Here is a 16981-nt window from a genome sequence, read left to right as displayed (position 1 = left end):
CAATTTTAACATTTCGATTTATCCTAAAAAAATATAACAAATATTTTTCGATATCGTGTATCAAGAAACATTCGAAACGATTGAACTAAACGTTATAAAATTAGTATTAAAGGTAGCATATAAAATGCATTAAAAAGGAATAATAAAATTTAGAATAATAGATTTACAAAAGAAATAGAAAATCTTTGTTAGCAAGTGCTTTGGTCAGTCGATGCGTAGAACTGTGCGAACACGTGCTATATATAAATATACATATATATATATTTTTTATTTAAGGAATTAATCGATGATAATAAAGAAGAATAAAAAGGAAATTGAAAGAACTCCTTTGCACGTATGTTGATGACGTATAATATATAGTAATACGTACGTAAGTATATTTTAAACTCGTGAGAAATAACGTACGTCAAAAGCAACGCACATTGAACGAGTTTAACAGGTTGGAATAAACGGTGAACAACAGTTTCGCGTCAGTAGGTTAGTCAAAGATAGTGATATCTCGAGTAGAGTTGTTGCTCGTTTCATGGTGTATATAAACGGTGGTGTAAGTACATATAAACGTTGAGCAAAGAACGAACTGCAAATAATAAATCTGAAGGATCATTGACTAAAAATATTTAATGATTATGACGACGACTACGATAGCGAGGACAATGATAATTACGATGATATTTATAACCAAAGAAGGTGATTCACTATTTTTTATATAATTTTTCATTTATTTTTTTTTTGTTGAGATAACGAAGTAAAACATTTCTTCATGTATATAACATACATATATAAACTCTGTGTATGTGTATTATATGCATGACATATAAGAAGTGTATATAATATACATAATAAATATATATAATATATATAATATATTATGTACAATATATATAGAATATAGATAAGAAAACAATAGGTTTGCTTAGCGAACAAGAAACGCTTAACTGCGGATGCGTTTATTAGACCGAACGCATATGTTCGCCGTAGGGGCAACCCAACTTGAAACCGGTTCATGCTTATCACCTGCAGCAAATAATTAGAGCCAGGGTAACCGCTTGTTTATTAGCTTATTGCTCGGTAATAATTAATTGTGGCTCCATTAGGACTTTGAGTTCCTCCAGGTACTCTCTTTCTCTCTTTTTCTTTTATCTTCTTTTTCTATTATCGCGAGTTCCCTCACGGCGACGAGAATGCACGATCTTTTCAAAAGGATTTTTTTTTTTATTTGAAAAGTAAGTTACGTAGAGTTTATTCGATTAATATAATCAATTCATTTATCGAATAAAACTTGAATTAAATATCTTCAATCGAATATGTATTTTAGAATATGTATAGATATATAAGAAACAAACATGTTTAACGATCCTTAATTGGATAACTGTGATTTAAAGAAAATTATATATATATATATATATATATATATATATATATATGTATGTATGTATATATAGTGATATGAAAAAACGAATATATATATATGTATAGTAACTGTCAATACGTGTGTATATAGAAACTAGTCGAGTGTTTGATCTTTATACAGTACGATAGATTATATATATATATATATATATATATATATATATATATATATGTATGTATGTATGTATGTATGTATGTATGTATGTATAACTTAAAGAATTTATCAGCGAGGCTTCGTTTTTTCGCTTCCTAGTTTTCCTTTGTAGGTCAACGATGCGTTAAACGTAAATCTATTAAAGGAGACACATTAGTTCGCCCGTATATCGAGGAATAGGACGACCGTGACATTACCATCGTTTATGACTAAATACCAATGTAAATCCTTATATGTATACACACACACACACACACACATTTCTGTATATTTTTCGTATTATATCGAACATCTTTTTATAGTTCGAAACGTATTGTTAGAATGAGCAAGACGAATAAAGAAACACTCGTGTCTACATATGTAGTTACTTACATATTACGATATAGCGTGACTAGAAAAAGAAAAGTGATGAAAAGATGAACAAATACATATACATACATACATATATACACAGATATATATTTGTATATACGTGTGTACACGTATATATGATAAATCTTTTTTGTCAAACGACCTTTTTTCCTTCTGTCATTCTTTTTTATCTCTCTCTCTCTCTCTCTAAAGAAAATAATAATGTTCACAACTTTCAACTAAGAAGACGTTAATAGTTAAATACAAGATGATAATCGTTGAAATAAAATTAAGATATTATAGAGAAATACGTAATTATTCTATACATATATACATACATACATAAATATATATATGTGTGTAAATATATAAACAAAGATATGAAAATACTATACATACGTCGTAGGCCGGAATATTCTCCTTGTCGCGTACAACTGGAGAGCTGTTTCTTGGAGTTATTAAAGCCATTTTTCACACGTTGTTCCTCTTATCGTTCGCCCACCTTTTTTTTCCTTCTTTTTTCCCTTTCTCTCTCTCTCTTCTCTCTTCTCTCTATCTCTACAACTATCCCTATCTATCTATCTAGCTATATATATCTATTTATCTATGTATCTATCTATCTATCCATCCATCCATCTATCCATCTATCTATCCCTCTCTCTCTTTATTTCTTCAAGCGTTTTCTCGATTCGTTCGTTGCACGCGTTGCAATCGCGTTTCTCGGTCACCGGGTAGCCGCCATCAGTTCGCACATATCCGGACTTCTTGCTTCGTGGATTTCCTTTTTCGTAATAACATCGAGAAAGAACAGGAAAAAAATAAGATATTAATCAATCGATCGATCGATCGATCGTATCAGAATTCGATCGGACCAAACTAAATCTTCGTCTAAAACTTTTTTTTCTTCTTTCTTCTTCTTCTTCTTTTTCTCTTTCTTTTCTTCGAATCTTTTCTTTTCCTTTTTTTTTTCGTTTTCGAAAGATCACATTTACGATCGAATGTTTCGTTTGTTGTCCAATTGGAAAAGTAAAGTTAGGAGAAGAAAATCGATCGTTTCCGAGTTCACGCTCCAAGTGGTCCTCCTACTTCCGGATGAAACGAGCTTCGTCTTGGTTACGTAAGCGTCGCGGATCGTGGATCACGTTAGCACGATCTACGCATTTACACTGGCAAGATTTAATTAATCTTGTGTTCGTACGTTTATGATCGTCGTGTTTTTCTTGTTCGCTCGTGTACGTGTGCGAAAATACGTGTATGATATACGCGCTTGCGTACCTACGTGTGTGTATTTCTTTTTCTTCCTTTTATGATTCGAGCTTAAAACGTTTTGTAATATTCTCTAAGCAAAGAGGATTTATTAATCGCAACTTACAATCCATTTATACGTGAATACCATTAACTTACGATTCAATTAACGAATTTTCTCGCGACATAATCATAATCATAATAATAATAATAATAACGGCAATAATGATAATAGTAATAAGAATAAGAATAAAATGGTAACGTACGCGTAGTGTACGATCGTTAAATACGAGTCATAAGCTGGACAAAAAAAATCACAAGCGAACGAAGAGAACGAGGGATGTAAATAAACGTTGGATATGAACGAACGCGAAGAAAAATTGAAGAAAAAGAAATAAAATAAAATAAAACAAAATAAATAGATGACAGAAAGAAAGAAACGGAACAAAATAAAATAAAAATTCTAACGAGCGACAAATGTATAAATAAATTTTAAATTCTTCCTTTCCTTTCCTTTTCCATGAGATACAACGATTTTAAATGCTGTGCCTTACGCCATTCTCGCTCGTGTGCATCCTGCATCTTAAAAGACCGAACGATTTTGTCTGTGTGTTAACGAGAAAAGAAATGAAGAAGAGAAAGAGATATATACTACGACGCGACGCGACACACGGAAAACTACGTATATACGTACAACGTACATACAAGTATACAGTCGATCAAAAATTCACACGACACCTTGATCACGCACAAACTGTGTATCTCTCGTACGCGTTACAATGTCGTCTGTGTTACTACTTTACGTACGTGTAAAGAAATATTTACACATTTAATTATTGTTTCGTATCGCAGAGTATAAGAAATATAATAGCTTATCGACTAATTCACCTATCGTCCTTCATCTTCTTCGCAAAGGGCCATTGACCTCTGGGAATGTCATCGATCGATCGTTTACACACATTTATTTATTTATCGCGTGTAACCGAACAAGATTCATTAAGCCAACTATTCTAAACGACGCAATTTGATTTCCTACGACGTTAAATAACGTTAAATACGACGTTAAAATGTTTCGATCGATTTACTTTCCTAAATATTTCACTTATTGTTCTCTTCTACTTGTATTTCTTTCTTTCTTTCTTTCCTAAGCCTCTTCCTCTTCATCCCTGGCAAAATAATAATGTCACTTCTTCTCGTTCACATTCCACGAATCGAAGAATAACGAACTCGATTTTTGTTCTTTCTTTTTCACATTCTCGAACGACACGACACACACATGCACGCAGAATACGCATACGCATATATAAGCACGCAAATATTGGTCCAAAAATTTGATCCTTTTCTTCTTGACGAGTAATAACGAATAATGTTCGTACGTGTGCGAGAGAATAGGAAATGATTTTCACGTAATCGAAAATTAATAAGAAATGAGAGAAAAAGAAAGAGAGAAAAAGAGAGAAAGAGAGAGAAAGAGAGAGAGAGAATGTATGTGTGCGTAGAGAGAAAGAGAGAGAGAGAGAGAAAGAAACGCGAGAAACAAAGCAGAACGACGTACCACGGCGGACGTCCGACTCTCTACTGAACCGTTTGTCCTCCTACTACCTATTCGAACGTCTCGCTTCCCCCACTCTACCACCCAATCTATCCCCACCACCGACGACAAACTCTTCCGTCTTATATACACAATATACGACGTATCTTCTATTCTCTTACCTTACGTATATTTATATTACGTATGTTTCTAATATAAACGATATAGATTTTCATTCTTTTTTTATTTTTTAATATATATATATATATATATATATATGTATATTTTTGTATCTATCTCTCTTTCTTTTACCTATGATACGCGCTTTATTATTTCCTCCTTTTTCATTTTTATTCTTAATGAAAATTTTTAAATGTCTGCTTTCTCAGACGACGATTTTATTCTTTTTTTTTTTTTATTATTATTTTTTTATTTCTTATTAGAAATGTTTTGTAATTAAATGATTCGTGGTTTTTTTTTCTTTTTCTTTCGCGCCAATGATTTCATTATTCTTCTTTTTTATTTAGTTATTTATTTGGTCCTAACTTTCCTTTCATTTTTAACAAGTTTCGTCGTAAGATATTTCGATTATTTTCGATCATAGAAGGAAAATAGAAGATGTTCGAGCTCGTCTTTCAAGAGAAACACGTTCGAACGTTCTTTTTGTACTGAACGAGTCCGTTAGAATTTCACTTGAATCAAGTGCGACTACGGTCGATGTTATCTGATCCAAGATCGAGATGATTACTTCATGCGATAATGTAATGAGCGTTACGTTATGTTGTTACGACTGACGATCGATATATACATACATGTGTGTGTGTATGTGTATATATATATATTACCAGTACGTATCTAAGTTTAAGTAATTAACATTATCAGGAAGCAATTATCGATGAATATTACTATAGTATCGAATAGATAGTATGTAATAATATACTTTGTTTCATAGAAATATCTTTTAATCGTATTTGTAATCTCGATATTGGTTGGAAATGAACACAGATAAATGAATAAATGAAATACTAAGTAAAAAATATAAATGATTCATATAATAGATAAATTAAAAGAGATCTTTTTCTTTCTCTATTTCTATTTTTTTTTTTTTACGTTTATTTAAAAAGTCACATACGCCTAAAAAGTTGGAAAAATGAATGATCGATTTAAAAATATTTGTAGTATTTTTAGTATTAACTTTAGTATTGTTTTTAGTATTATCCTGTTAAAAATTTTCTGTGAAAATCTCTATAAGAAAATTCTGAAAATTGATAAAGTTACAACTCTTTTAAATCGAACCTGCCAAGTTCGACATTTTATTATGGACGTATCTACAACTTTAAACGCTGTTTTCTCAAAACTATATTTTCCAAATCGGTGTCATTGAATATTCTGAAAAATTATTGAACTGACCGAAAGGAAATTTGGTCGTTATTATTTCTCATATCGTTATCTAAACTTTCTAATAGCGGAATTTTTTTGTTAAGAACCATAGTTTCTTTCTTTTTTTTTCTAAATCATTAAAAACCTATCGAAATTTTTTTATCGTGAATCCTAGAACCCTAAAATTCAATCTCTCGTACCTTCATTATTAAATAAAAATATTAAAAATTTTCTTCAAGGAGACCGACTAATTTATTTTCTCCCCCCCCCCTCCTTTTTTTTAATGTACATTGAGAGCTGTCTATAAATCTTTTTTCCATTTTTGATAATACTCCAAGAAGATCTTTTTGGCGTCACTCTAACATAGTACAAAACGATTCTGCTTCCTTCGACATCGATGATTCCAAGAAAATAATGAATTGTCCCAATTTATTTATTTCCTTGTTGCAAATATTTTATAATATTTTTCTTATTAAAATAAATTACATGCAAAGAAGAAAAAAAGAGAGAGAGAGAAAGAGAAGAAAAAAAAATAGTCATAACAATTGTTCTACTTTTTTAAAAGACTTGTGTGACTTCTTAAATTTATTAGGTAATAACATTAGAGAGAAGAATCAATTACAGAATGGATTCATATTCACGGATAAATATCAACGTTTACGAAGTTTCTGGATCGTAGAAATTCTGATGAAAATTACGTGGGCACTTTGGTGAGGCACTCGTCCCCGATCTTTAAGGTCGGAGAATACTAAATCGTATCAGCCCACGATTTGAGCAAACGCTGCGTCGTCGATTTTGTTCGAGGAAAAAGAATCCATCGAGAGAGTATCGATTCTCGGAGGCGTAATCGTTTCTCCCTGTCTCTTTCTTTTCTTTGGCTTTCTCAATCGTAAAGATCATTCCAAGTCAATATGCTGATGACGACGATGACGATCTTTGGATCTTTATTTTCTTGCTTTTTATTATTATTTTGTTGTTATTAATTTCTTTTCTTTTATCTTAAATTCATTGACATATCCTTAGAACGTAATCGTTTATAAATTAATTGTTAGTCCTTGACCAACATACGTCTTTGATCAATCAATCGTTGTTATTTTTAATGATCAATATTATCTACTAATTAACTAAGCAACGAAATTATTGAATTTACATTCGTTTAAAATGCAACAGGATCGTACGATCGATTTAAATTCAATCGTGATTACTCGTTCTATTTACGTCGTAGATTATGATAGTAAAAGTTTTTTAAAAAGTGAGAAGAAGCAAGCATAAGTTACTTTTACCCGAGTTACACGCTTCGCGGATTCCAAATCACTCTGGGAGAAGCTTCGTCGAAAATAAAAAAAGAAATGAGAAACAAAAACGAAAAAAAAAACAAAAACAAAAAAGAGAAAAGGAAAGAAAAGAAAAGATAAAAAAGTGATAAAGTTGCTTTTTAATCTTACGAAAGTGAAACTTTTGGCATGTAGGTATACACGTATTTATCTAGTGGCAATTAACTCGGATATTTCCGTCAAGATAATGATTCCATCGTGATATAAATAATCTCGTTGGGTCTTTTAAAGGCTTACGAGAGTTTTAGATGTCGAAAAAAAATTCGTTTGAAAAATCTGTCGACGTAGAGAGGATTTTAACGCGAACGTTTCGATGAATTAAATGCAGCTCGTGTCTTCTTATGCGTCATCGCGATCTCGCATATAAATGACGAAAATAAAAAATAAAAAAATAAAGAAAGATTGTAATTTATTTATTTATTTTTTTCATTGATTATTATGTCAATAGTTATAAAAATAATCTAAGTCGAATTTAACGTTATACGTATATAACAAATCGCACGAGCTCATTTCAAATATATGAATATAATTTAATTATGAAACATCTATATATAACTTATAATACAAAATATTATAATATATAAATGTATAGAAAATCGTACGAATTATTACAATATTTACAATTATATATATATATATATAATTATTATAAATATTATAATTAATTATAGTATCGATCATCGGACAAACTTTGTTACAAATGCAAACTGAATTGTACTGAGAAAACCAAAAAAGAAAAGTAATAAAAAATCGAGCTCATAAAAAAAAGTATGATTATTATCTTTTTTCTCATTTCTTTGATAGCTCACGGTAGGCGTGACGATGGTTTGACGCATTTTGTCACTCGATACATAATCGTCGACGCTAAACTCGTATCGCTATTTATCGCACGTCATAACTAACGATACCAAGCAGCGACGATGGTTCGTCCCTAAAGGCATTATGACGCAGAAAAAAAAAGAAAATAAGTGAAAAGAAGAGAAAAAAAGAAATGAAAAAGGAAAAAAGAGAGATAAGGTGCGACCAAACTGCAGTATCGATCGAGCATTATCCTTACTTTTCATTATGAGAGTCATAAAACCTTTCATTTCAGTTTCTAACGAAAGAAAAAGAAAAAGAAAAAGAAAAAGAAAAAGAAAAAGAAAAAAAAACCAAATTTAATACGTTTACTTTTATCGAAATTATATGATTCTAGCGAATGTAAATTGTTTTCATTACATCTTAAAACATTTTGATTACTAAAATAAATTTTAAGAAAATCTAATACTTCTTAATATTCATTTAAATTATAGTTCATTTAGTTATAATTTTTAAAAAATGAAAAAACGTAAGTGTCTTCGTCATTGTCGTACACTTTAGTCTTATTAAAAAGTATTGTTTTAATTTTTTCAAATGTACAACAAAAATGATATTATTGAATCATTAGATAAAGTATTGATTAAATTGATTAAACAAATTCATCCATTATACTCATCCGTTTGATATTTGACTCTTACAATTTGATCTTAAATTAATGTTTCATAAATTACAATCGATTTTAATCAATTAATTTCTTTTTTCTTTTTGATATTTTCTCTTTTCTTTTTTTTTTTTTTGTAGTACATTAATCATTCGTACGCACGAATTTTAAATATTCAAGTATCTTTCTACGCAATTAAAACTTTTATAAACAATCCTATGTAAAAAAAAAAAACGGACGAATTAAAATTTATTGTGTTCTCTTTTTTTCTTTATTCTTTCCTTTTCTTTCCATGCATCCTTTCAGAGACATGTAATAATATACTATAAATCATTTGATCGTAAAACAAAAGTCAATGCTTTGATTTATTCACGTAACACGAACAGAATTGTCTCGCTTTGTTCACGTTTAATTATTCAAGGATCAATGAATAACTTATTTCATGATTCGGAACGATTTATAGATAGAAAGAGACAGACAGACAGACAGATAGAAAAACAGAGAAAGATAAAGAAAAAGATAACAATACTGAAAATTTATTCTGGCCGAGTATTGAAAATGTATTCTTTGTGATAAAATAAGAGAGAGAAAGAAAGAGAGAGAACAGTACCAAAAATTTATCTCAACTAAGAGAATGAGAGAATAGATGAGAGAGAAAGATAAAAAGATAGAGAGATAAAGAGAGAAATATAGTTACAAAAGTAGGATCTCTGAGAGATCGTTTAATTAGTTCGAGACATCGATCCACCCATCGTCGGGAGTTCATAGATCCGTTAGAGCAAAGGACGGCATCATCTTCCGGTATTAGCTGTACCGAGTCGCTCTATGAGAATTCAACGAAATTGCCATAACGCATCACGGAAGGTGCTCGTAACGGTGCATTCACCCGTTCACAATTAATTTGCGTTACGAATGCACGCACGCGCCTCGACATTTCTTTTGTCTATTTCGTGTCACGCTTGAAACGGTCGCGCATATGTTGTAACGTTGTACGAACATTAGGTACCTATTGTAAACAAAAAAAAAATTAAAAAAAAAAAAAGAAAAAAGAATATATATATATAAAAAAAGAAAAATTGATTTTATTTTAACGACGTATTTCTTACTTTCTTCGAACGGTAATATACACATTCAATTGGATAATAAATGATACATATGTATTGAAATTAATGAGAAAAAGAAGAAAACAAATAAAAAGGAAAACACATAAATAAAGAAATAAATAAAGAAATAGCATGTATGAATATATATATAATTATTTATGTACAGTATCACCGTGCTAAGAAATATCGTGTCGCGTGTTAAGGTGCAGTTCTATTAACTCGGACCCCAACAGCGGGAGGTTAATGAAAGAAGAAAAGTGAAAAAAGAAAAAGGAAAAAGAAGAAGAAAAAAAGAAGATAAAGACTAGAATGGGTTTGAAAACGTGGCGTGCGCGGAGAAAGGTGTGGCCGATCGAATGCTGAACGACGATGTAATAATCGCTAAAAGGTTTGTTTTAGCCCGTACTGTCCACTCGGATAGCTAACCTTTCTCCTTGAATCAATACCCCCAACTATTTTTTTATTCTTTTTTATCCGACACTTTACTAATATGTATCTTTTTTCAATACTATCCTTTTTTTTACATTAAATCGTTATTCCTAAGAGAAGAATTAAAGAGAAAAAGAAAAAGAAAAAAAAAAGAAAGGAAAATCAGAACTCGCGAAATCTTCCCTATAGAATAAATAATATATAATAATGACAAAAATTAAAGAGTAAATAAATAAGATAATAATAGTAATAAAGATATAAGTAATAATTACGATAAAAAGATTACGACAATTTAACGTATGATTGATAGATTAAAAAAGGAATTAATAAAATAACGAGACTAGTATTGAACGGGAGTTGTGAGTAACTAACAAAAATAAATAAATAAATATATATATATATATATATAAAAGAAAGAAGAGAAATTATAAGAAACGAAGTAAAAAAATATAAATGAAAATATAAATCAATCCATATAAATAGATCCTATAAATGAAATCGACCAAAGTTAATAACGACGAGATAAACCTTGGATCTAACGAATGATTAATAAATATAATAATCATAACACGAATAGTAAAAATTAAAAAGAAAAAAGAAAAAAACCAAAAAGAAGAAGAAGAAGAAGAGGAAATCGAAAAGGAGGATCATTTCTTTCTTTCGCTTATCCATAAAATCTCTATACGAATTAGCATCGTTGTAACGGGTGTTCATTAGGCAGACGATCGGTAGGAGGCACAAACGCCGTAAAGAGAAAGAGAAAGAGAAAGAGAGAGAGAGTCTTAGAGCTCAGATGATCGATCGAGACATCTGCACTCATAGCGTGCTCGGCCAGAGGTCGAGCATCGACTCGAAACAATCGTTGATGTTGTCGTACCGTTACACGTGCAAGCGAGTGAACATCTTTCCATCTCTCTCTGACTCTTTCTTATTCACTCATTCTCTCTTTCTCTCTCTGTCTTTTCTACAGAATCCATACATGTTGCGTTACGTGCATTAAGAAGTTCGTAATGCAATAATGCATTAACGTCGAGGAAGTTCGCTTGTTATAAAAAGAAAAAGAAAAGAAAGAAAAAAGAAAAAATTCGGGGAAAAAAAAAAGAAAAGAAAATTCAGTTGTCCACCTTGCCAAAGACGCAATGGCATTGGCCGATTCGATAAAAAGTAAAAGCACCCGTGGGTCAGGCAAACTGCAAGTATGCCGATACCGGTCAACGCACTTGCACCTACCTACCTACCTACTACTCGGAGAGAGATGCACCTGGTGGATGCATCTCTCAGTACCTCGATCGCGAGTCTCGATTGCAGTGGCTCGATGATTGTACCAACGATTATTATTCTTTTCTCTCTCTCTCTATTTTTTTTTTTTTTTTTTTTATTCATCTTCGTGCTTTTTTCTCATCACTTCCGTTACTTGTCTTCCGCGATCCTCTCAACAATTTATCGAACTTACATATGCACATACGTGTGCCATGTAATTATTACAATTATTATGATCAAGTCGTATACCTAAGTCATATATATATATATTTATTTATTTATTTATTTATTTATTTATTAAATATGTATATATTTATTTATTTTTTATTCGAGATTGTAATATTTAGATTAGCACATTTGCATAATTATTAAAACATATTTTTCTTTTCTCTATTACGTTAGGAAATATTTTCTTAAAATATCTACTTAGTTGCTGTTAAAATGTAAATCTTTTTATAAGTATCTAAATTATAAAATGTTTCATTTCTAATGAAGAAGAAAAAAGAAAGAAAAACCATTCAATATCTTTGCTTTTATGCAACGAAGAAATCTCGTTCGAACGAATGAAACTGTTTTACATATTAAACACGTTTTACGAGTATCATGTAAAAATATGTGGTTATATATCTTTACTTTTTTTTTTTTCTTCAATTTATAAGTCATACGACTTGGAATATTTTATAAAAATTATTCAAAGATCTTAATTATGACGTCAGAAAAAATATTTAAATTTTATTGAGAAAGAAAAAATATTGACGATAATATTCACTTGTATTTTACAATGATAACAACGTCAATTTAGTATAGAATAATACTAATGTTTTTTTTTTTCCTTCAATAATAATATTTTTTTGTTTCAATGATGTTTCGAGTGTACGAAAATATTCATCGAAAATTAAAATGCAATGTACCATGACGGATTCATTATGTCCTTATATTTTTCCTTTCTAAGTGTAGTCGAATAGAGCGGAAAATTTTTCCGATATAAAAGATAAAATATAACGAAAAGTAAGTGGCTCGATCCATTAATAAAATAAACAAGAACAGAATAACGTTTATCGAGAAACTTTGTAGAATGCAAAATATATTCACGAGTAATCAATTCACAAAACAGATTTCGTAATAACGATGCAATCATATAAATTTAATTTTTTTTTTTTTCATTATAAACGTACAAGAAAAATAATTGAAAATAATTGTAATCATAACGTGCAAGTACTTTTCGATTTTTCGATCGATTTCGAGATATTTCTTTGAGTATTATTAATAGATCATATATATTAATTCTACGAGGAAAGATGACGTGTACGAAAGTAGGTCAAATCAGATATCGCATTAAAGAAATAATAAGTCGAGATTGCCAATTGAAATTTCGACCCTGATATATCGTTGGAATTAATCATAAAAAGAGTTAAAAAAAAAAAAAAAAGAAAAAAAAAAGAAGGAGAAGAAATAAAAGCAGACTATCACTCGTCTCTAAAATTCGTCCTTCTCAACTGTTGAGATGCGAGGCAACTTCCCACGCGTTAATTTACACACAATTGCTTATTCGACACACGACGACGCTTGGTAAATAAGTATCTTTAAATTAAAAGAAGGAGAAAATAAAAAACAACGTGGGGAGAAGGGAGAAATACAATTCGAGTAGCTCGATCCATTACTTAAAGAAGTTATTTAATATTACGATGAAATAGCCTGTCTATCCTAATCTAACGCATATCCCGTAAAAATTACCTACATTAGAACGCGTTTATTACGATGCTTAGTACGATTCGACATTGAGACATTCCTGAAAGACTGTAATTTTTGAGGAGAAACTCTGTAGTTAAAAAGAAAAAATGAAAGAAATAAAAAGAAAAGAAAAAAAGAAGAAGAATAATTGCTATAACGTTAACATTCATTCATTTATATTACAGCATCGTTTAACGTTCTTCATATATGGAAAATCCTATCGCTTTCCATAAGAAAATCCAATGAAATCATGCAATTATCCTCTCAATGTTAATTACAATTATTTTATTCAAAATATTGAATTAAACGTGAAACTGTTTTACCGATATAACGAATCGATATGTTGATTAAAGTCTAAACGAATAGAGGACGCTTGTCGATAATGTCTATTACGCGATGAGTATGTCGGTAAGGAAGAAATTTCGATTATCGTTTATGTCGCGAGTGTTGACTTTTCTGGCCTATCTATACGTATACATATATATATGTATATCTACGTTATATGTACAAATATAAAATACTTGTATACATGAGTGTGAACAAGATACACACATACACACACAATACACTGTTCATACAAATAATGTGTGTGTGTATATATCCATACATATGTAAAATAAATAGTATCGATTTCATAGAGAAAATAACATAATATAAAATTGGCATGCTACATTTCTATGGAAAGGAGATCAAAAAGGAAAGAAAAGCAAAAGCAAAAGGAAAAGGAAAAATAAAAAAGAAATGGACAATAACGTGGAAATACGAGGCGTCCTCGATACGTAGGTGGAAGGCATCTTGCACGTGACGAGAGAGGAGGTGCAGCCGCATATCTGCATCCGCATACGTCGCGCGGCTCGCGTAGACGTAATCCGATCCCGTCGAGGACACGAGGAGGACGCTTTTCGACGAGAGATAGACGAGGAAAGTAAAGAGGAGGAAAAAGGTGAAAGAAGAATAAGAAAAAAAAAATGGCGAGGGGCGTGAAGAAAAGGGAGGGAAAGAAGCTTTGAGAGAGACGACCGAACGTGGAATGCAGGATGCAAAGTGCAACGTGCGAAGAGAACGCGATCCAAGGCCCACATGCGAAATATCTATGATCGGAATGATGAAAGAAGAAGAAGAAGAAGAAGTAGAGAGAAAGAGAGAGATAGGGTGGGCGAGGGGAGTTTAGAAAAATGAAAAAGAAAAAAAAAAGAAAGAAAAGAGAGGAAAGGAAAGGAAAAGAATAAGAAAATCATCGTGACGTCAATGACGAAGTTTCTGCACTGTCGCGAACGAAGAACGCATCCGGTGCATCGAAGAAGAGATGTAAAATTGCGTCCGACCATTGTTGTCTCTGTCAACGTCACAATCTAATCCGCTATTGAAAAGACTTTCAATCGTGACCCCGATCTATGCTTCGCTAATCTCAAGGCCAAGCGCTATTTCGAGATTAATATTACTATTGCTATTATTATTAAATTCATCCTTCCGGCGTTCGATCAAGGAGCGCATTAAAAAAGTGCATCTTATCGAGTGCCATTAACGTTCCCTCTTTTTCTTTTTCTTTTTCTTTTTCTTTTCTTTACTTTTTTCTTTTTTTTAGTTTTTTATCCCGATTACAGTTTTCCTACGGCGATAATAATTGAAAGGTTTTTATCGATCGTGCTCGTTCGTAGATTGCAGTGGATATTATATATGTATGCATAATATGTAATCTTTGCACTTATATCTGTACTTTCTACGAATAAATCATCGATTCGGCAGTTTTTTCTTTTTTTTTTTTTTTTATATATATATATACTTTCCCGTTATCATGGATTGAAATGGTGTTTTAGTCGTTTCTCTCATGTGTAAAATTGTAACATTAATCATTGGGAAAGTCGGCGAGGTTAATCAAATTATACGCGATTATTCGTATTCTCTCGATAACATTCATTGAGATAAGTTACGCTAATTTACTTTTAGAATTTGTAGATAGGTATATGTGTAATACATATGTACCTACATATACGTACATATATACACACACACACATATATATATAGATACTTTCGTACATACATCATACGTACGTACGTACGTACGTACGTACGTATGTACACAAGTAGTTTGTTAAACGATACGATGACGTTGATCTTAATTTCGTCGCATTAAAATTTTGTCGATATTTTACCAACTACTCTAACTGTTAATTTAACTGACTAACATCTACGATACTTCGTAAAAGAGAAACATTACACAAGTCGACGAAGCCTCGTGGAAACTAATTTTCTGACTTTATACACCAAAACTCTATGCGATTTTGCTTGCTAATTAATCATCACCACCATCAATACCACCATCACCATCACCATCACCATCTCTGTCGTCTCTCTTCTCTCTTTCTCGTCACCCTTTTTTTTCCTTCTTTTTTATTCTATTTTTTTTCTTTCTTTTTTTTTCTTTTTTGCACAAACGATAGAACGACACGCGCGTAGTTCAGTTTAAACCTCGTCGAAACAAAAACGTTTTGATTTATCAAAGAAGAGTTTTCAACTCGAACGAGTTGAACGATTCCATACACTGCACCGATAGATAGTCTGTCTCTCGGGGGCCTTCCGTTTGTCTGGAAGAGATAGAGAGGGGAGAGAAAGAAAAAGAAAAAGAAAAAGAAAAAAAAAAGAGAAAAAAGCAAACAAAAAAAAGAAAAACAAAACAAAACGAACGAGACCGGCTATCGCGTTGTTCACACAAGGCTTCTTTTATTTGATGTATTCGCCGTGATAATAAAACGCGTACGCGTTATCCGCTACATTTCAATTGTCTCTTTCTTTCTGCATCGTTTTTTTCTTTTCTTTTTTTTTTCTAACACGAATTGTTTCACGTTTCACGATAAAGAAGAAAAAAGAGAAAGAGAGAGAGAGAGAGAGAGAGAGAAACAGAAGGGGTGAGAAACGTGCGATTTACGATAACAAACGTTTTCCTTTTTCCTTACCAATGGATTTTCTTTTTAATCAAGAACCAATAAAAATTATTCTTCGCGAACGTGAAGTCTTCCTTTTATTTTCTTTCTATTTCATTTTATCTTATTTTTTTTATTTTATTTTTTTTTTTTTAAAGGACTTCAATTAAAATGCAGGAGACGTTGATAAAAAAAAGAAAAAGAAAGATTGATTCGTTGATCACGACGAAACTCGTCTTTAACTTTCCGTCGAAACGTTTTGATCATAGACAACAAAGAAGAGAAGAGAAGAAGAGAGAAAAAGAAAAAAGAGAAAGAAAAAAGAAAAATACAACACAAAGAAGAAATTGTTAAAAGAATATGCAACTCGTCGACGTTTAGTTTCGCATTCTAATGGAATTCGTCGATTGTTCGACAGAGTTACGGGGATAAATTTTAAACAGTCTGCTAATTAAATTCTCTGTCGTGAGACACGATATACAAGATAGAGATAGATAGATAAATAGATAGAAAGAGAAAATGAAAAACGTCACGTCCAAGGGATCGTCGATGATCGACGACGGATTACGTAAGGACCTACTTATTGTGTCTATAGATAGATGCTTTAACTCGGCGTAACTATGGGTAGCAATGGTCAGAAAATTATTCTCATTCTATCTCTCTTTCTCTCT

General features: G+C 31.3%; 1 protein-coding gene across 11 annotated transcripts in view; it reads right to left on the bottom strand.

Moving 5' to 3' along the window:
• The window catches only part of LOC127065366 (mitogen-activated protein kinase-binding protein 1), a 106610-nt gene that overhangs the window by 44593 nt on the left and 45036 nt on the right, over positions 1 to 16981 (bottom strand). The window contains exons 1-2 of one of the 11 annotated variants that reach the window (XM_050997569.1): positions 4049 to 4783; positions 2315 to 3081 (exon numbers count right to left, since the gene is read on the bottom strand). The exons of 8 other annotated variants lie outside the window; for them this stretch is intronic. In XM_050997569.1, the coding sequence (XP_050853526.1) occupies positions 2315 to 2383 (69 nt within the window). In that variant the 5' untranslated portion in view covers positions 2384 to 3081; positions 4049 to 4783. Of the gene's footprint in view, positions 1 to 2314; positions 4784 to 16981 lie in introns of those variants that run through there. 2 more of the 11 variants (XM_050997570.1, XM_050997568.1) reach the window with 2 other exon arrangements.

The sequence above is a fragment of the Vespula vulgaris genome, chromosome 7 (genome assembly GCF_905475345.1).
Source record: "Vespula vulgaris chromosome 7, iyVesVulg1.1, whole genome shotgun sequence".
Lineage (NCBI taxonomy): Eukaryota > Metazoa > Arthropoda > Insecta > Hymenoptera > Vespidae > Vespula > Vespula vulgaris.
Note: the sequence above shows the minus strand (reverse complement) of the source record. Positions and strands in the feature narration are given on the sequence as shown.